Here is a 20,979-nt window from a genome sequence, read left to right on the forward strand (position 1 = left end):
AGATCCCATCTGTGGACGTCATATGTCTATCGCTGGGTAGGGAAGTGGTTAATAGGGTTTAGGTCTGGAGACATGCTTGTTCAGTCCATCACCTTTACACTCAGCATCTTTAGCAAGGCAACGGTCATCTTGGAGGTGTGTTTGGGGTCGTTATGTTGGAATACTACCCTTAGGCCCAGTCTCTGAAGGGAGGGGGTCATGCTCTGCTTCTCTGCTATGTCACAGTATATGTGTCAGACTTCCACGTACCTGACCAATGAGCCCGATATAGCAGGGGAAGGTCTCCCTTACGTATCTGGTTCCTGGCCCCTGGTAGTATGGACAGGAGACACGGGAGCGCAGAGTGGTATGAGGGCCTGGCGGGTCAGCAGCAGGAGGATCCCGGTGAAGGTGGCTTTGAGATCACCAGACAGCTGAAGCACCCCCAGCAGGTGCAGAGCAGGAGCGGAGCAGGCAGGTCGGGTCACAGGCAGGGTCAGCAACAGGCGGGCAGCGTGGTACAGAGGAGCAGGCAGATTTGTAGTCAAGACAGGCCGGGGTCAGATACAGGCAGAAGACAAAGGGATAATCTAAAAGGCAAGCCGGGTAATCAGGAGATCAGACGTTCAGACAGGTAAGCAGGTGCAAGGATACAGGGAGCTGCAGATCGGACAGCACTGAGCCAAATGTGCCGACAGCCTAAATAGGCTGATTGGCGCCAAGCGCCGTGTGCGCGCATGCCGACGCGCACACGCACGCGCCCGCATGCCGGCACAGATTTGCCAGAATCAAGGAACATACGGGATAGTGCATCCAGTTTGATACCCTTGGAGCCTGGTCTGTACGTGATATGGAACTGAAATCTCGAGAAAAATAGAGCCCACCTCGCCTGCCGTGGTTTCCATCTCTTGGCCGTTCTTAGGTACTCCAAGTTCTTGTGGTCAGTGTAGACCAAAATGGCATGTGCAGCACCCTCCAGTAAGTAACACCACTCTTCCAGAGCGGCCTTGATGGCCAGAAGCTCCCGATCTCCAACATCATAATTTCTCTCCGCTGTGGAGAGCTTGCGTGAGGAAAAAAGCCACTGGGTAGAGAAGGGCCTTGGCGCCTTGCCGTTGGGACAGCACAGCTCCTACTGCAATCTCTGAAGCATCTACTTCGAGAACGAATGGTAAAGCAGGATCCGGGTGTTTCAATATAGAAGTAGAGGTGAATAGCTCTTTGAGTTTTTCGAAGGCGGATTGCACCTTAGGGGACCAATGGAAACGGTTCCCTTGCTTGGTTAATTCGGTGATGGGGGCAATTATTGCAGAGAAGCCCCTGATGAACTTCCTATAGAAGTTGGAGGAGCCAATGAAGCGTTGAACTCCTTTCTTATCGGAGGGAGCGGGCTAGTCCAGAATGGCAGATACCTTTTGGGGGTCCATTTTAATACCTTCAACAGAAATGATTAGGCCTAGAAACTGGATGCATTGAAGTTCGAATTGACATTTTTCTGGTTTAGCGTAAAGTCCATGCTGCCTGAGTCGAGCTAAGACATTTCGGACGTGCCTGCGATGATCGGTAACTGAGGAGGAGAAGATATCATCTAAATAAACTATAACGTATAAGTCCAGAAAGTCACGGAAAATGTCATTAACAAAATGTAGAAAAGTTGCTGGTGCGTTGCACAGGCTGAAGGGCATAATGAGGTATTCAAAGTGCCCGAATCGGGTACAGAAAGCTGTTTTCCACTCATCTCCTTCCCAGATACGAATTAAATTGTAGGCACCACGGAGATCTAATTTGATGAAGAATACTGCGGATCCCAGCCTTTGGAAGAGTTCGGGCACTTGGGGTAGCGGATAACGTTTTTTTATAGTTATCTTGTTTAATTCCCGGTAATCAATACAAGGACGTAAGGAATGGTCCTTCTTCTCTACAAAAAATATGCCAGCACCAGCCGGAGAGGTGGATGGGCGGATAAAACCTTTCTTGAGGTTCTCATCAATGTAGATTTTTAAAGTATCCAACTCCTGCTCTGTTAATGGAAAAATCCTCCCAAAGGGGACTTCTGTTCCTGGTAGAAGCTCTATCGGGCAATCATAAGGCCTGTGAGGAGGAAGGGTCTCTGCTCCCTTCTTACTAAACACATCAAAGATATCCTGATAGGGTGCAGGGATCCCCTGCTGTAACTCGGTGTCACTGTCCAGGCAGAGGAGCTGGGTAGATTTAACAGGAATATTGTGCAAACAGTGCTGCTGGCAATATTTGAAGAGGAACTTAATTCCCCACTGGTCCAGTCAATGCTAGGGTTATGGGCCTGCAACCACGGCATCCCCAGGATGATGGGAAAAAGAGGTGAAGAGATGGCATCCAGACGCAGGAGTTCTTGATGGTTGGAGCCCATGGTGGCCAGCAAAGGGACGGTCTCCTGCGTGACAGGACCGGAACGAAGGGAGGAACCATCAGCGAGATGTACAGCAAGTCCCCGAGTTTTAGGCTGAAGAGGAATGTGGTGGTTGGCAGCGAAGGTCAGGTCAATAAAACAGCTGCATGCTCCTGAGTCAATTATGACCCAGACTGGGATATCTCTTCCTGGTAGCTGTAAGATGATGGAGAGAGCAAGGTGAGTAGCAGGGTTAGGCAAGGCAGATGCACACATTGAAGAGATTGGAAGAGACTTACGTGCCCACCTTGGTTGCCTCCAGAGAAAAGGTGCGTGGCTGCAGGGCGAAGTAAAGTTCGCAAGCATTGCGAAAAGCCCGCTATTTACTGCGGTCCCCAGAAAATCTTTCGGGTATAGGTACCCTGGGCTCAGGAGGTAGCATTACTACTGAGGGTGCAGATGACAATCCGGCAGAAGACGCACCTTGAGGGTTGGTAGTAGCAGACGGGAATTGGACTTGTTCTTCCAACCTTGTATAGCCTTCCTGAAGGCTCTTCACGGCTTGTGTGAGACCCGCCAGGTGTCTACACAGCTCCTCCATGGGGGAGGTTCTCTGCTCGGGCTCGGACATGTCCGATACTGTCAGACTTCCACGTACCTGACAGATGAGCCCATATAGCAGGGGAAGGCCTCCCTTACGTATCTGGTTCCTGGCCCCTGGTAGTATGGACAGGAGGCACGGGAGGGAAGAGTGGTATGAGGGCCTGGCGGGTCAGCAGCAGGAAGATCCCGGTGAAGGTGGCTTGGAGATCACCAGACAGCTGAAGCACAGGCAGCAGGTGCAGAGCAGGAGCGGAGCAGGCAGGTTGGGTCACAGGCAGGGTCGGCAACAGGCGGGCAGCGTGGTACAGAGGAGCAGGCAGATTCGTAGTCAAGACAGGCCGAGGTCAGATGCAGGCAGAAGACAAAGGGATAATCCAAAGGGCAAGCCGGGTAATCAGGAGATCAGACGTTCAGACAGGTAAGCAGGTGTAAGGATACAGGGAGCTGCAGATCGGACAGCACCGAGCCAAATGTGCTGACAGCCTAAATAGGCAGATTGGCGCCAAGCGCCATGTGCGTGCACACGCCGACGCGCACAGGCGCGCGCCCACACGCGCACGCCGCCACCCGCAACGGCGCTTACGTGCCAGCGTGCCCCAGAGCACACAGACGCACACCAGCACAGCATCTGCTCTGGGAACCTCTCTGACAGTATGTTGCCATTCATGGTTCCCTCAATGAACTGTAGCTCCCCAGTGCTGGCAGAACTCATGCAGCCCCAAACCATGACACTCCCACCACCTTGCTTGACTGTAGGCAAAACACACTTGTCTTTGTATTCCTCACCTGGTTGCCGCCACACACGCTTGACACCATCTGAACCAAATAAGTTTATATTGGTCTCATCAGACCACAGGACATGGTTTCAGTAATCCATGTCCTTGGTCTGCTTGTCTTCAGCAAAGTGTTTGCAGGCTTTCTTGTGCATCATCATTAGAAGAGGCTTCCTTCTGGGAGGACAGCCATGCAGACCAATTTGATGCAGTGTACGGCGTATGGTCTGAGCACTGACAGGCTGACCCCCCACCCCCACCCCTTCAACCTCTGCAGCAATGCTGGCAGCATTCATATGTCTATTTTCCCAAAGACAACCTCTGGATATGACGCTGAGCATGTGCACTCAACTTCTTTGGTCGACCATGGCGAGGCCTGTTCTGAGTGGAACCTGTCCTGTTAAACTACTGTATGGTCTTGGCCACCATGCTGCAGCTCAGTTTCAGGGTCTTGGCAATCTACTTATAGCCTAGGCCAGGGGCGTCGCTAGGGGGTGGCTTTTGGGGCTATAGCCCCGAATCTGGGGCCAATATCCCTGAGTCTCTGCAGGGGTCCCTAAAGGGGAGGGGAGGCTCTCTGGGGACCCTTATGTAAGTGGGGGGGCTCTCTGGGGACCCTGATGCAAGGGAGAGGCTCTCTGGGGCCCTTATTTTAAGGCAGAGGCTCTCTAAGTACCCAGATTTAAGGGGGAGGCTCTCTGGGGACCCTAATGTAAGGGGGGCTCTCTGGGAACCCTGATGTAAATGGGGGGCCCTCTGGGTACCCTGATGAAAGGGGGAGGCTCTCTGAGGGCTCTGATGTAAGGAGGAGGCTCTCTGGGGACCCTGATATAAGGGGGGGCTCTCTGGGGACCCTGATGTAAGGGGGGGCTCTCTGGGGACCCTGATGCAAGGGGGCTCTCTGGGGACCCTGATGTAAGTGGGGGCTCTCTGGAGATATATATATACACACACGTATATTACTGTATATACATGTGTATGCCCGCCCAAGCGTATGACTTTCTTTACTACGCTGCTATGGGCTCTAGCCTCAGATCTTTTGTAGACCTAGCAACGCCCCTGGCCTAGGCCATCTTTATGTAGAGCAACAATTCTTTTTTTCAGATCCTCAGAGAGTTCTTTGCCATGAGGTGCCTTGTTGAACTTCCAGTGACCAGTATGAGAGAGTGAGAGCGATCACACCAAATTTAGCACACCTGCTCCCCATTCACACCCGAGACCTTGTAACACTAACGAGTCACATGAAACCGGGGAGGGAAAATGGCTAATTGGCCAATTTTGACATTTTCACTTAGGGGTGTACTCACGTATGTTTCCAGCAGTTTAGTAATTAATGGCTGTGTTGAGTTATTTTGAGGGGACAGCAAATTTTCACTGTTATACAAGCTGTACACTCACTACTTTACATTGTAGCAAAGTGTAATTTCTTCAGTATTGTAACAGGAAAAGATAGAATAAAATATTTACAAAAGTGTAAGGGGTGTACTCACTTTTGTGAGATACTGTATGTGTCCCCTTAGAAGAGATATTTCAATGCATCCTGTCCTGATCATAAGTGAGGGGAAATCTCCCTAATAGTAACACAGATGACAATAAAAAACATGACAGAGGCTCTATCCCTTCTCTGCTCTATTCAAAAATAAAAATAAACACATATTTTATTTTAATTTGTTAGTTTACTTAAAGGCCTTACACACATCTTAAAGGGATTGTAAAGTCTCAAAGTTTTTCGCCTATGCATTAAGGTGAAAAACCTTCTTTGCTGCAGCAGCCCCCCCAGACCCCCCCCAGCCGCCCTTTTTTCTTACCTGAGCCCATTTGTTCCAGCGCCGTGCACTAGCCCAGCGGCTCCAGCCACTGGTTCTCATCTCACTGGGCAGATTGATAGCAGCAGAAGCCATTGGCTCCGGCTGCTGTCAATCAAATCCAGAGATAGGGGAGTGGGGGCGAGTCCCGCTGTCTGTCAGCAGCAGGACTCAGGAGCGCGCCAGCACGGGTGCCCCATGAATAGTGGCTCTCCGTGGGGTACCTGATAAAGGGGAGGAACCAGGAGTGCCGGCGGGGCACCACAGAAGAGGAGGATCGGGGCTGCTCTGTGCAAAACCCTTACACAGAGCAGGTAAGTATAACATGTTTGTTATTTTTATTTTAAAAAATCTGAACCTTTACAACCCCTTTAAAGTGGAGTTCCACCCACTTAAAAGTCAGCAGCTACAAAAAGTGTAGCTACTGACTTTTAATAAACAGACACTCACCTGTCCCATGGTCCAGCGATTCCGAACGCCCGATGCCTCACTTCTCTCCCCCTCCTCTCTGCGGCTGGCATTGCAAGTGTGGGCGCCCGGCTGTAGCTTCACAGCCGGGTGCGCACTGTGCATGCGTGAGCCGCGCTGCGCGTTATGAATGCCCGGGCATTCTTCTGGGACCTGTGATGTATCCCAGAAGATTGCAGGCAGGGAAGGGGGAGAGGTGAGGTGAAGTGGGAACTGGGTACCTGTGAAAACTAGGTAACTGATCCCACCCCCCCCCCCCAAAAAAAAAAAAAATTACATGCCAAATGTGGCATGTCAGGGGGGTCACAAGTACTTAAACGGAAGTTCCATTTTTGGGTGGAACTCCGCTTTAAGGGCTAAGCCATACCTCCCAAATGTAAAGAGGGACACCTTTTTTGCACACAATAAGTAGGTAACTGACACATCCCTGCTACAGCTATTGGCTTTCCAAAATAACAAATGTACTATATAGAGGTTGGATAAAAAGTTTAGTGAAGTATAATGCCGCGTACACACAATCGGACTTCTCCTCGGAAAAAGATATGACGGCTTTTTTGACGGGAATCCGCTCAAGTTTGCCTTACATACACACGGTCACGCAAAAGTTCGCTGAACTTACGACCGTCAAGAACGCGGTGACGTACAACACTAGACGAGCCAAGAAAATGAAATTCAATGCTTCCGAGCATGCGTCGAATTGTTTCCGAGCATGCGTAGGAATTTTGTGCGTCGGAATTGCCACAGACGATCGCATTTTCGAATAGGAACTTTTGCCGACCGAAAAATTGAGAGCATGCTCTCAATCTTTTGCTGGCTGGAATTCGGCCAGCAAAAGTCCGATGGAGCATACACACAGTCGCATTTTCCGACGAAAAACTCTCATCGGTCTTTTGCGGGCCGAAATTCCGATCGTGTGTACACGCCATAACACTTTGGTGGTAAAATAGGACATTCAGTATAGAGAGGTACATATTAGATGAAAAAGAGGGGAGGCTGCACAAGAGACTCAGGGAATTGGTCTCAAAAGAGGGACATTCCTTTGAAAGAGGGGGCAGATGGGATCTATGGCTAAACTACTAGAGTGATCTAAAGATAGCCCAATAAGTGTACACAGAAATGTAATTGGATAAGTACAGTCATAATCTGCTGCTCAACTGATTACATTTTAGGTAAAGCCAGGTCATTACTTTACCTGTGGCAGCACACAAGTCTGAGATCATGTCAAAAGCATCATAGTAGTGTTTCGGGATAGATGAAGAAGTTCTGTTGGTGCTGTTTGCAAAGGATGGTCCTGAAGAGTTCTGAAGAATATCGCAGGGAACCTTCCAAACTAACAGTAATATAGAAACACACATATAGTTTAACTCATTGAAAATTGTTTTATAACATAACTTCTAATGCAAACCTGCTGCTATTATTTAACATTATTACTCTTCCCTTTTTTATTAAAGAACAACTTATACTCCTGTAAATGTATTGTTTAGCATATATACACTAACTGTATTCATCAATACACATGTCCAACATCTTCCCCTTCCAATTCTTACTTCCTCTTCTTTACACTCCCAGCAGCCCCCATTTCTAGTACCGCATGTTGGAACTTGGAGCCATTTTCTAAGTATTTAGGGCAGATACTTTAAAGTGGAGTTCCACCCAAAAGTGGAACTTCCACTTATCGGATTCCTCCCCCCCTCCGGTGTCACAGTTGGCACCTTTCAGGGGGGAGGGGGGTGCAGATACCTGTATATTACAGGTATCTGTACCCACTTCCGGCATAGATAGCCGCAGAATCTGTGGTTATTTACGTCACTCCTGTCCCCCCCCCCCCCCCCGCTGTCTGCTGTGAAACACACAGGTCCCAGAGACAGCAGGGACCATCCGTATTGCGCTGTGCGACTCGCGCATGCGCAGTAGGGAACCGGGAAGTGAAGCCGCACGGCTTCACTTCCTGATTCCCTTACCGAAGATGGAGGCGGCAGCACCCGAGGACCGAGAGACGGTTCGGCCTCGGGTGCCGACATCTCGGGCGCCCTGGACAGGTAAGTGTTCATGTTTTAAAAGTCAACAGCTGCAGTATTTGTAGCTGCTGACTTTTACAAAAAAAAATTTCGGTGGAGCTCCGCTTTAAGTTTCTTCCCCCTCCTTTAAAACCTTTCCTCCCATTGTTTGGGGCAATCATTATACCATATTGGTATCTATATATTTTTTCTGCAGATATGTTCATGCATGCGCTCCTGAGGAAGTGGAGCGAATCCACTAACGCTTCAAGCTTTTTGGATGCAGCCATATTTCATATCTACATTTTATATCTTCCATGTTAGATTCCACTATGTTGTTTATATGATACGGTGTACAAATTGGCTCACAATATCACATATTGCAGTATGTTATGATGATATCTGTGTATGTGTATACAGTACATGAAATGCAAAATGTCTTATGTTATCAGTGTGTGTATATATATATATATGTGTGTGTATGTGTGTATATATATATATATATATATATATATATATATATATATTAGGGCTGTTACTGATTAAAATTTTTGTGTTCGATTAATTTTTTTAATCGACTAATTTTAATTATAAAGCACATACAGATCCAACTACTTTTAGCTGATCTCCTTGCATTGCAACTCTGCATTAGTCAGTGGTAAATGTGGTATACACTATATACAATCACCCGACACTAGTTAGTTTCCACAATCCATGACTTAACTTCACAGTTCACACAAATACGTTTTAAATTCAAACTGTAGCACTGACGTAAGTAATTTTTTTATTAAACTTTAGAAAAACGTAGAAAGTTAGTTTAACTTTAATTATAAAACTTATCTAGTATATTGACTGTCAAATTTGCTTATCAAATTTGCCTACACTTAGCTCACTGAATGATCCCAGTTAACCACATCCATATTTACCATCACTGTCCAGGCTGTCCGGTGATGTCACGGACATCGATATCACCGGACTCCTCCCCCCTTCCCTTCATTAGCAGATGGAGGCACTTGGGGAAGGGGGGAGGAGTCCGATGAAGTCGATGTCCGTGACGTCACCGGATCTCCGACGGAACTCCCTGAAGACCCGGAAGTCGGGGGAGAGGTGAGTACTGATCAAAAGAATTTTGATTGATCAAAAAAATTAACGATTAATCGAGGAATTAATCTTTAATTTCCACAACCCTAATATATATATATGAATTTATAAATATCTATGTGAGTCTCAATTGCAATGTGCTATGCTATTTGTTTTTGTACTAAAATAAATATGTTATCATGTTTTGACAATTTATCAAGTCATGTTTCATGTGCTTCATATAAAGTCCCAATCCTCTTCTTTACTTAAAATACAATAAAAAGATAATATAGAAGAAACATCGTAAGGTTAGAATATGTACAGAGAATACATACTGCCTCCTAAATGCAACATAGGTTAAAGAATATTATACATTACCTAATGTATATATCACAGCAATTTCAACCGCCTTCAAAATAACAACCAGTGACAACAAGGCTGTAGGTTGGCGACATAAGTGGTGTGGATCTATACAGTAAGAAAATAAAATAGATGTTTAATAAAGCTGATTGTAAAAGAGGCCTCACCAAGAAAATTTAGCAGAGATAGTTATTTGAAGCCTGTTTTCTAGAGAGGTGAATTGGAAATAAAGCATGGGGGGCATGGGTTTGAATCTTGTAACTGGTTCCCATTTGAATGTAGCATTCTTAGAACTTTTGAAGATTAAAAATTATTCCATTTGTCCTTTTTTACATTTTGTTCATGTGATCAGTTACTGGAAAATTACTGAGAACCCTGTGTAAACGGTGACCATGGAAAAGTCCCTTCACCTATCAAGTGCCCAGCACAAGGTGACATACGATTTTCTGTGTTGGAATACATTGACACACATTGATGTTCTTTAATTCTACAGATCTCTGGTTTATAAATGCTAAAATATTAAGGTATGAGCTTGGGAGCACTTTTACAAAAACCTGGGTCAAATGCAAACATGTCTCTGAAATCAGTATCACTAACCATCATTTTTGGCCTCAATTCTAAATGTTTCCATCAAGAGGTTGCACGTACACAAATAAGCCTTTTAAGCTAAAATCCTTTTTCCATGGCAACAATCAGCCAATGAGAAACTAGCACAAAGGATCTTTTTTAGCAATCAATAGTGAATCATTCATAAAATCACTAACATGCCATCTAATAACAGCACTTGGTCAAAGCCCACCAAAAACTGTTATAGAGAGAGTTAAAAGGAGATTTATGGTTACAGCATACACTTTCATTTTATAACATCAGCATTGTAAAAACAATACAATCAATAGTTCTTTTTGGTAATGTAGTATAAGATCATTTGAAAAATCTTTCAGTGTTGTGACTGCTGCTGCCTCTTTCCACACATTGATGCATTCCCTGCATGCTTTGCTTCTTCTCCTCTACTGTTTATTTTTTATTTCTAAAGACTACATATCCCATGTACCTTTCTGCCAAAGCTGTGATTCCTGTACTGACTCCACCTCCTAAAAACTCCTTCTCTCAGCACCTCTGTAGTTCAGAAGATGGGCTCCATGAAATGAATGACACTCACAGGGCACAATGACTACATGTCACAGAATTAAAGTAAATGTGTGGAGATCTTCACAAAATAAGTTTTCAAACTTCAATATCTCTCAGATTAATATGAGTAGGCTAGAAAAAAATTGAAATACAATGTGAAAATGAATATATGATTTAAAAATTTGACTATAGATATTTAAATTATTTTTATCTCTCTTGAGAGAAATCTGTACTTGAGTTTCTGGAGCTTTACAGACACTGTGGCCATTATGAGTGGTTCCTTTCCCTGTTGGCTTTATAATGTGTTTTATTTTATGTAGAATGTAACAGGAAGAGCTAGAACACTCAAAGGTGGGCAGAAATACCCAAACTCGCAGGTGGATCTAAATAATGTCAGGTGTTTTAGCAGTGGGATCTTACTGTTTAGAGTTTTCAAGATATAGTGGTACCTTGGATTACGAGCATAATTCATTCCAGAAGAATGCTTGTAATCCAAAGCACTCGTATATCAAAGCGAGTTTCCCCATAGGAGTCAATGGAAACTCAGATAATTTGTTCCACAGTGACTGCTATTGTATGCAGTACCGCATGTGACCAGAGGTGGAGGGGCGCTGGAGAAACTCAGAAATACTCGAAGACCGCTCTGAGCTGCTCCGATGCACTCGGAGAGACTCAGAGACACTCGGGAACAGAGTGTTTTTGTGTGTTTCCAAGCGGCTCCGAGTGTCACCAGCACCCCCGCACCTCTAGCCAAATGTGGTACCGCACACCCCAGAGGCTTGAATCCTGCTCGTCTTGCAAAACAATGCTTGCAAACCGAGTCAGATTAAAAAAAAAATAATAGCTCTTATTGCGAAACACTCGTAAACCGCGTTAATCGCAATTGGAGGTATTGTTGTATATAAACAGAGCCTGACTGTGCATCTGTACATTAACCGCTTTGCGATCAGCCGCCGCAGTTATACTGCGGCAGGTTGGCTCCCCTGCGCGAGCCGTCGTAGCTATACGTCGGCTTGCAGGGCCGGGATAGCAGGCACGCGTGCGCGCCCGCTGCACAGCTGGGGTGCCGATGCTCGTGGCCGACGGTCATCGCGATCATGAGCAGGAGACACAGAACAGGGACGAATGTATGTAAACACACACTCCCCTGTTCTGTTATGAGAGGAGTGACAGATCGTGTGTTCCTATTAGCTAGGAACCACGATCCGTCACTTCCTCTAGTCAGTCCCCTCCCCCTTCAGTTAGAATCACCTCCTAGGGAACACAGTTAACCCCTCGATCGCCCCCTAGTGGTAACCCCTCCACTGCCAGTGACATTTTTACAGTAATCAATGTATTTGTATAGCATTGATCGCTGTATTAATGCCAATGGTCCCACAAATTTCGTCAAAATTGTCCGATGTGTCCACCATAATGTTGCAGTCACGATAAAAATTGCAGATTGTTGCCATTACTAGTAAAAAAAAAAAAATTATAAAAATGCTATAAATCTAGCCCCTATTTTGTAGACGCTATAACTTTTGCGCAAACCAATCAATATACGCTTATTGCGATTTGTTTTTTTTTTTTACCAAAAATATGTAGAAGAATACATATCGGCCTAAACTGAGAAAAAAATTGCTTTTTTTAAAAAAAATGGGGATTTTTATTATAGCAAAAAGTACAAAATATTGTGGTTTTTTTTTCAAAATTGTCGCTCTTTTTTTGTTTATAGCGCAAAAAATAAAAACCGCAGAGGTGATCAAATAACACCAAAAGAAAGCTCTATTTGTGGGGAAAAAAGGACATCAATTTTGTTTGGGTGCAACGTCGCACAACCGCGCAGTTGTCAATTAAAGCGACGCAGTGCCCAATCACAAAAAGTGCTCTGGTCAGAAAGGGGGTAAATTCTTCCGGGGCTGAAGTGGTTAAAGTGGTTTTAATCTCCCATTGATTATTTGTACCTATAGGTAAGCCAATAATAAGGCTTACCCTTAGGCGCAGCGGTAGCCCGTCCATATGGGGTTCAGGGGCGCCGGCTCCTAATCCATGCGCCCAGCCCCTAATTTACATGTAGGGCGTTAGACGCATGGATTCCAATGGGGTTTTTTTTGTTTGTTTTTTTTTTAGAAGCACGTGATTAGAGCCAGAGGCTCTAATAGGCTTCAAAAAGGGTGGGCTCGGGGGTGCAGACCAGCCCACCGACTTATGTGAAGATAGCGAATTAGCATTCACTATTGTCTTCCTGCTTCCCCTCCCCAGCCAATCCCAGCTCAGGAAGCAGGTCCTGAGACCAGATTGGCCGAGAGCAGAAGCGATCCTATTGGCCGCCAAGGAGGAGGTGGGAGCCCGTGTCCCCCATGAAGGAGGGAAAGGAGGAGATTCAGTATGAAGCCACCGCCCGGAGGAAGCCCGCGACCTTGATGGGGTAAGTGCGGGGACCGATCAACTGACCGGGGGGTGCAGGAGACCCGACCGACTGCTGAGGGGGGGTGCGAACGGATTGCCGCTCCCACCCCAAAAACATACCACCACCCACCACTGCCTATGGGTATTGTAAGTATCTCCTAAGGAGATATTTACTGCATATGCAGCTGATGCCATAATTGGCACATGCGCTCTGAAGGAACAGCCACCTGTGCCATTTCTTCAGTGCCCTGTGCCCTGACCGGTGGCTCCCGTGCACATGGGAGTGACGTCTGGTGGCTCCGGCCAGTCACACAGCCACGAACCCGAAAGGAAGGAGGGTCAGGATGAATTCGGCCTCCAGTGGTGACAACGCATCGGCGGGGGTTTTGTTTGCAGGTAAGTTTCACATAATGTGCTAGTATGCAATGCCCGGGGAGCTGAAGTCCTACCTCACCCCTATTCAAAATTTGGGGCTCCTAGAACCTATGGTTCTGGAGATATGGAGCTCCTTGTGCAGCCTGTCACAAGCTACATATAGAGCGGCCAGTGTAAATAGAAGCTGGCACATTCTGTTTGCAGCAGACTGAGAGGATGAGCTCACAGTGCCTCTCACTTCTTGTCAGAAGCACTGAGCTCAATGGACAGCTTGGAGCCCTGGACCAATGGTAAAGTACCATTGGCCCCAGCTGTTTAATAAAAATGCTGCAGTGGAGGCTCTCCTCTCACTGCAGTGTCATAGAAGGGGGCGTGTGTCTAAAAGAAATACTCCCTTCCAGCCCAGCCCTCCTAACTAGGAGGAAAAAAACATGGGTTTATGGATATAAGATTTACCCATAATCCCATGTTTTTCTCACACAGTAAGGAGGGAGAATGAGAATCTTCTGCCGCTGAAAAGGTACTGTTTTAATCAAGCTAAATTGTACGTTATTATGTTATATGTTATGACATAATAATGTATTATTTATCTATTTACTGTGAAATTGCTGGTTTGAAGTTATAACTTCAAACTTCAGTAATTTGTCTGTTATGCCACCTGCTTGAGTACAGTTTTTGAAAATATAGTAAATTACCTTAAAAACAATGTATAATAATTATTTGTATATTACTTACTTATGGTAATTAACCCCTTGCCACCCAGGCCAATTCTGACACTACTTTCTAAAAATCATCATTTTTTTGCTAGAAAATTACTTCGAGCCCCCAAACATTATATATATTGCTTTAGCAGACACCCTAGGGAATAACATGGTGGTCGTTGCTACTTTTTATGTTACACGGTATTTGTGCAGCAATTTTTCAAACGTGTTTTTTTTTTTAAAGAAACTGTTTCATGTATAAGAAAAAAAAACATGAAAGTTAGCCTTTGTTTTTTTTTTGTATACTATGAAAGCTGATGTTATGCCAAGTAAATAGATACCTAACATGTCACGCTTTAAAATTTTGCACACTTGTGAACTGGCACCAAGCTTCTATACTTAAAAAAATCTTCATAGGCGACGCTTTAAAATGTTTTACAGGTTACATGTTTAGAGCTGAAGGGGAGGTCTGGTGCTAGAACTATTGCTTTCACTCTAATGTTTGCGGCGTATGTAACCTGTGTGTATCTGGCTCTGATACTAGCCAGTGCCTCACCAGCCACTGACCTCACCGCACGTCCCTGCTATGTACGGCTTAGGCCTCATGCATGATGGGCATTTGCCCAGCTCTTTTGAACGCCTTTTCAACCAGCAGGAGAAAAGCAGTGGAAAAAACACTCCTAAAGATGTGTTTTTTAAAAGCCTTTAGGGTCATCAAGTGTTTGGGTGTTCATTCATTCCATTGGCCAGAATATTGATTTATTCTGGCTATTGAAATGAATGAACACTCAACCACTAAACGCACCCAGTGTTTAGGTGTGTTAAGACACATTTAGGCATGTTAGACTTTTTTTGCCAAAACACTCCTCTCCTGAATACACAAGTGATGTTTTTTTTTTTTTCTGCCTCTAAACGCTCTGGCCTCTAAATGCTTGCAAATGCCTATGTGTGCATCGGTGCATAGAAAAACATTGAGGGCGATTAGAAGCAGAAAATAAAACCGTCAAATGCCCTTAAAAGCTCTGTTTTTGACACCCAGTGTGAAGACACACAAACATGTTATTTAAAGTGGAAGTAAACTCATAACTTTTTGAACCAAGGAAGCTGCCATCTTGGCCTCTGTTTAACTGCTTCAGCCCCAGAAGATTTGGCTGTTGAATGACCAGGCCATTTTTTGCGATTCGGCACTGCGACGCTTTAACTGAAAGTGCGCGGTTGTGCGGCGCTGCACTCTAACAAAATTGATGTCCTTTTTCACTTTTTCTCTCTGTGTGTAACCAGTGATCGCAGTAGCCCGGCAATGATCGCGACCGCCGGGCACTCGCGGGGCGAGCAGCGGCGCGCACGCACGCCTCTAGTGGCCACAGGGCGAAGCGACGTTACATAACGTCGTTTCACCTAGCCGTGCCATTCTGCCGCAGTAAAGCTGCGGCGGCTGGTCGGCAAGTGGTCAGTCTTCAACTGCCATGATGCTGCACATGCAATCAGGTATGACACCACCCATTGGATGGTTTGACAGTTTGGTTGCGAGGATAAACAATGTAACTGTTTTTTTAAACTGTTAAATCAATGGGTTTACTTCTGCTTTAGGGATTTGTGTATTTTCAATGTTGTCATCAACATTGGTACCCGGCTTCCCATGCCTTTTTTAACAGTAGTTTGCCTTTTAGTACTGCAATGGCCAGAATTGCACATGTTTATCCACTACAGATTTCAGTGGGATCTACCTCAAATTTTAGGCTTGTCAAACTTTAAACAAGATTCACAGAAGGCTTGCCAAACTGACCCTGGGCAGATTCGCCTGTCACTAATGCTAACACCCTCAGTGTAATTGGAAATCTTTGAGCACTTACTTTATATATTTAGGGAATTTATGCTAGTTCTTCTTTTATATTGTTTTTGTATTGTTATTGTGCTGGCAGTTTGAAGAATCTCGCAGGTTGGCAGGTTGGCAGGTTGGCACACCCATAACATCTTTTACTACCAGTAAGACCTGGGTTATTTTTTCCTTGTGGAAAGTTTAAAGAGGAGCTCCACCTTAAACAAAAAAATATTAAAAGCCAGCAGCTACAAATACTGCAGCTGCTGACTTTTAATAAATGGACACTTACCTGTCCCAGGGTCCAGCGATGTCGTCAGCCGAAGCCGATCAATCGCTCGTCTCTCGGCTGCCCCCACCGCCATCCTCGGTCAGGGAATCAGGAAGTGAAGTGTTGCGGCTTCACTGCCCGGTTCCCTACTGCGCATGCGCGAGTTGCACTGCGTGTCTACACTGGTCCCCGTTGTGTTGTGGGAACTGTGTGTTTCCCACAACACAACAAGGGGAGGCGGGCATTTGTGGCTAGCTGCGGCTAGCTATTCCCAGAAGTGGGTGCAGATACCTGTATTATACAGGTATCTGCACCCCTCTCCCACCCTGAGCTCCGCTTTAAAGTCGGGATCGCTGCTATCAGTTCTAAAAACAAATTTAGGAATAATACATATCAATTAGTATTCATAGATATGTCCTTTGATGGCTTGTGGTTTCTCCACCGACCTGACCTGCGGGGTTTTCACTGCTCAATTTCTTACATGGATTGTTCTAATTTGTTAAATGTTATTGTTCAGTATTATCTAACTTCAAATTCTTAGAACTTGGGTCACACTCTCCATGTTCCCCTTTCTTAAGCTGGCCATAGTAGATGGGTAGAAGTTTGAATGAAAATTCTTGAGAAAAGAAGGTTCTAAGAAAGTTTGTTCAATTTTATAATTATTAATGGGTCAAATCAATGTTCTTTTTTGACCGCAACGATAAGATTTTTGGAAGGTGCAGGTTGGAAATTTTTTCTTAAATTAACTAATTTCTAGAATCCAAAATCAAATGTTAAAGGCAAACAAAATCTTTCCGAGAATGTTCTGAGAATCTATGGCCAGTCTTACAATTAAGTTTACCTGGAGGGATGCAACCTCCACTTAACTTTCCATGTCTCACTCTGCCTGCCTGACCAGCCTCTCTTTGGATCCCTAGTGTAAGAATCCTCATGACACAGATTGCAAAGTCCATTCTCCCACCTAATGGTGATGGGATGTTATTGGAGGATGTTGTACCCTTAGAATGACCTCCCACATTCAAAAAGGTCAGTCTTCTATGTATATAACACCCTAACTCTCTGTATTACCCAGATTCCACTTCACAGGCACTATTTCATTTTATCAATATTCCCCCTGAGGAATCTTTTACTGTGACATATAATATTACATTTGATCTTGCCATGATGAAGTTAAAAGAGAACACCAGACCTTAGCGTTTTAAATAAAACAGGTCGCACCTGCTTGCTTCCTAAGGAGGTTCTAATTGTTGTCAACAATTTCAATAGGATGTACTTAATTCTTCACAAGACTGTATAACCTGTGTGTTTTAGAGACCTGGAGTAAATAGAGGTTGCCAGGAGTGCTCATTTGGAGTACTCTATGAAAGAATCTGAAGCCCAGGAGCTGATCGTTTCATGTACTGGGCATAGCACTGGATGGCAGTTGTCACATTCAGCTGGCAGTACCAGTGCTTGTTCACGCTAGGACCTGAGGGAACCACCGACCTTTACCACCACTTTAAAATGGCACTGAGACATAAAGCCACTATCCCAGTGCCACTGGAGACTCAAATGGTTAATCTTATTTTGGGGTCAGCAGCTCAGACAAAGGAAAAGCAGCCTTTAGCTTATTGTACTTTACCATGTACGTGTACAATTTAGTGCACCACACTGTTAAGTGAACTAAAGCACCACATCCTAAATGCTCAGTACCATAGCTGCTGATGAAGTTAGGCAACCCCCTGTGCCATGCAATCCTAAAGAGAGTGGCAAAGGTTCAACATGTTCAGCTAGCGGTGGCAAGCAGGTTCTAAAAAAGCAGGATCTCATCATGTCTTCGACCCTCAGATCATTGAAAGTAGGAGTAGCAGTAGTGCTGGCTACAGCCACAATAGACAAGCCTAGCTGTTGGCAGTGGACACAGGCAATGCCTAAACCATACTTCTTTGGGTCCAGTGCTTGTGACAAACACTCTTTGAAGTGAGGACCCCAGGGACTACTGGTCCTTTTTAATTATAAAAAAATGGGGACTTATTACATCTAATTGCAGCAATGGCAAATGGAGAGGTTAACAGGGGGTACTTCGGTGCACACAACTATTTCAGACAAAATAGTCAAAAACCTTCTGACCCCCCTCCCCCCAATACTCACCTGAGCTCCATTGTGATCAAGAGATGTGCACGAGTGTCTCGGCTTTCTGGGGACTCTTCCTTCTCATTGGCTGATCACAGGCAGTGAGCCAATGAGGAGAGAGGGGGGACAGGGCCAAGCCGCAGCTCTGTGTCTGAAGGATGCCCCATTGCAAGCTACTTGTTCTGGGGGCACTCGACAGGATGGAGGAGGCCAGGAGCACCAGTGAGGGACCCAAGAAGAGGAGGATGGGTGCTGCTCTGTGCAAAACCGCTGCACAGAGCAGGTAAGTATGATATATTTGTTTTTTTAATTTGTGTCTTCAATATTACTTTAATGAAAAATTGGGTAGCATCCTTAATGATTCACAGCCTAAATTACTTAAAATATGGGAACCGTGGTTCACTTATGCCTTACAATCTTTGAACCTTTCTAGTCTAAGTTGTTTATAGTTCACTTACTTACTCCACTGTCTCCAGAGTCTGTGGGGGATACACCTTATTGTATCCCATCCCCACACACCTACTTTTCTTGTTTTTGCTGTTCCCCTTCTCTACTGGTTCTCAAGTTCTTAATAAAATTCCACCCTTCCAATTTCTATTTCTGGACTTCTATTCCTGGACTCACTGGCCTATAAGGCCAGTTGGACCGCTCGCCTGCTTCTCCTAACTAGTGAAAAATGTTGAAGGTTATCTTTCTAGGAAACCAGCAATTGTAATGTTATATGGGCTTGCTCATTTCACCTTAAAGTGATTCTAAAGGCAGAAGGTTTTTTTAACGTCATGCATTCTATGCGCAGGCGGGAGACCCGAGAAGAGAAGGATCAAGGCTGTTATGTCCAAAACCACTGCACAGAGCAGGTAAGTATATCATATTTGTTATTAAAAAATATAAAACATTTCCTTTAATATCACTTTAAATGTTCACACATTCTATCAGATGTTTTAGCCACTGTGTGCTCTGGGCATGACTGCTGTTATTTGTTGAAAAATACAATACAAAGGATTGACTCAAAAATAAAAGATAAAAACAGGAACTATTACACCCCTAGAATCCCTAATATTGGGAACAGACCTATGACTCTACAATGGTTAGCATACCAACAGTTTCTCTTTTTCATATCCACATTTTTAGACAAATGAACCTTTTGTTCACCACCAACCCCATTTAATAACCTCCTTATACAGGACTCCCACCCAACACAAAACTATTTCCTCACTGTACACTGTACACCATCTTCCTTACCCAGACCCACCCTTCCCTACCTCATTATACAGATCAATGGTCAAAGCAACTTGGGATTTCCTGTTCCCCTGTTGATTGGGAAAAAGCCTTTATTTTAACACACCGACTATTCCTGGTAACCAAGGCTCAGGAAACAAATTTTAAAATCCTTACCCGCTGGTAGCATTGTCCTACATTGCAATCTGTCTCTCAGTCTCTAAATCATGCTGAAAATGCCATAATCAGCCTGGTACCATGTCCTATAATCGGTTGGCATGCCCCTCTGTCAAAAAATTTGGGGAGATCATCCTGAAACTCTATACCAAAAATTACAAGATCCACCATCCCTAACCTCCACCGATTTGTATTACTCTCCATTGCCACTTTTCGGTAAACATGGCAAAACGGGTATCCTTTAAAACTTCTGCTCGTAAAGTGATCCCCCACCACTGGCACTCTTCACAATACTCGCACTACCAGAGTGGGCAAATTAATTTAAATTATACAGAACTCTCAGGAATTCCTAGACGAACCATTTTCTTCTTAAAGAGGAGGTCCACTTAAACAAAAAATATTAAAAGCCAGCAGCTACAAATACTGCAGCTGCTGACTTTTAATAAATGGACACTTACCTGTCCCAGGGTCCAGCGATGTCGGCAGCCGAAGCCGATCCATCGCTCGTCTCTCGGCTGCCCCCACTGCCATCCTCGATCAGGGAATCAGGACTTCGCTGCCCGGTTCCCTACTGCGCATGCGCGAGTCGCGCTGCGCGTCTACACTGGTCCCCGTTTTGTTGTGCGAACTGTGTGTTTCCCACAACACACAGTTCCCACAACACAACCGGGGGTGGGCGGGAATTTGCGGCTAGCTATTCCCGGAAGTGGGTGCAGATACCTGTATTATACAGGTATCTGCATCCCCCCTCCCCCCTGAAAGGTGCCAATTGAGGCACCGGGGGGGGGGGAGGAATCCGATGAGCGGAAGTTCCACTTTAGGGTGGAACTCTGCTTAGTCTACACTCCCCCAGAGTGGCCATGGCTGTGGCATTGTAAGGATCTCTTTACCCCTCTCCGCCCTCTTTTTCTGTGCTTCTCTCTCCCTCACCCTACATTATCTCCCTATTAAAATCACCTTCCCCTGCCCCCCAATACACACCTTTTCATACCTTCTCTCCTCTATGAACCCACCCATACTTGGGTACTGTAGATAAGTTCTAGAACATGGCCACAAAATCCTTAAACTAATGATATCTCTTAAAATAATCTCGATAACCCTCCCACTTGATTTTGAAGTATAGGTTCTTCTGATATTTATGATGTACCCAGTGAAAAAACAGACACTCTGATACTATGACATATGCAAATGGGTCTTGTTGGGACCCAATACCTTATGCCAAACATTCTTGACTGCAACATTTGTTCTGTCTTTGAGGTAATATTTCTATCCCCTTACCGCTATAATTTCCTCATTCTGTATCCCCATCTTGTTATATGAAAAATCTTCAGTAAACTCAGATTAAACAAATGTCAAA

General features: G+C 45.0%; 1 protein-coding gene across 1 annotated transcript in view; it reads right to left on the bottom strand.

Moving 5' to 3' along the window:
• LOC141105973 (C-type lectin domain family 2 member B-like) overlaps positions 1-20,979 on the bottom strand; it is a 57,108-nt gene that overhangs the window by 28,137 nt on the left and 7,992 nt on the right. The window contains exons 2-3 of the mRNA XM_073596246.1: positions 9,452-9,541; positions 7,189-7,326 (exon numbers count right to left, since the gene is read on the bottom strand). Coding sequence (XP_073452347.1) covers positions 7,189-7,326; positions 9,452-9,541 — 228 coding nt within the window. The remainder of the gene's footprint in view (positions 1-7,188; positions 7,327-9,451; positions 9,542-20,979) is intronic.

The sequence above is a fragment of the Aquarana catesbeiana genome, linkage group LG08, assembly GCF_042186555.1.
Source record: "Aquarana catesbeiana isolate 2022-GZ linkage group LG08, ASM4218655v1, whole genome shotgun sequence".
NCBI classification, from domain to species: Eukaryota; Metazoa; Chordata; class Amphibia; order Anura; family Ranidae; genus Aquarana; species Aquarana catesbeiana.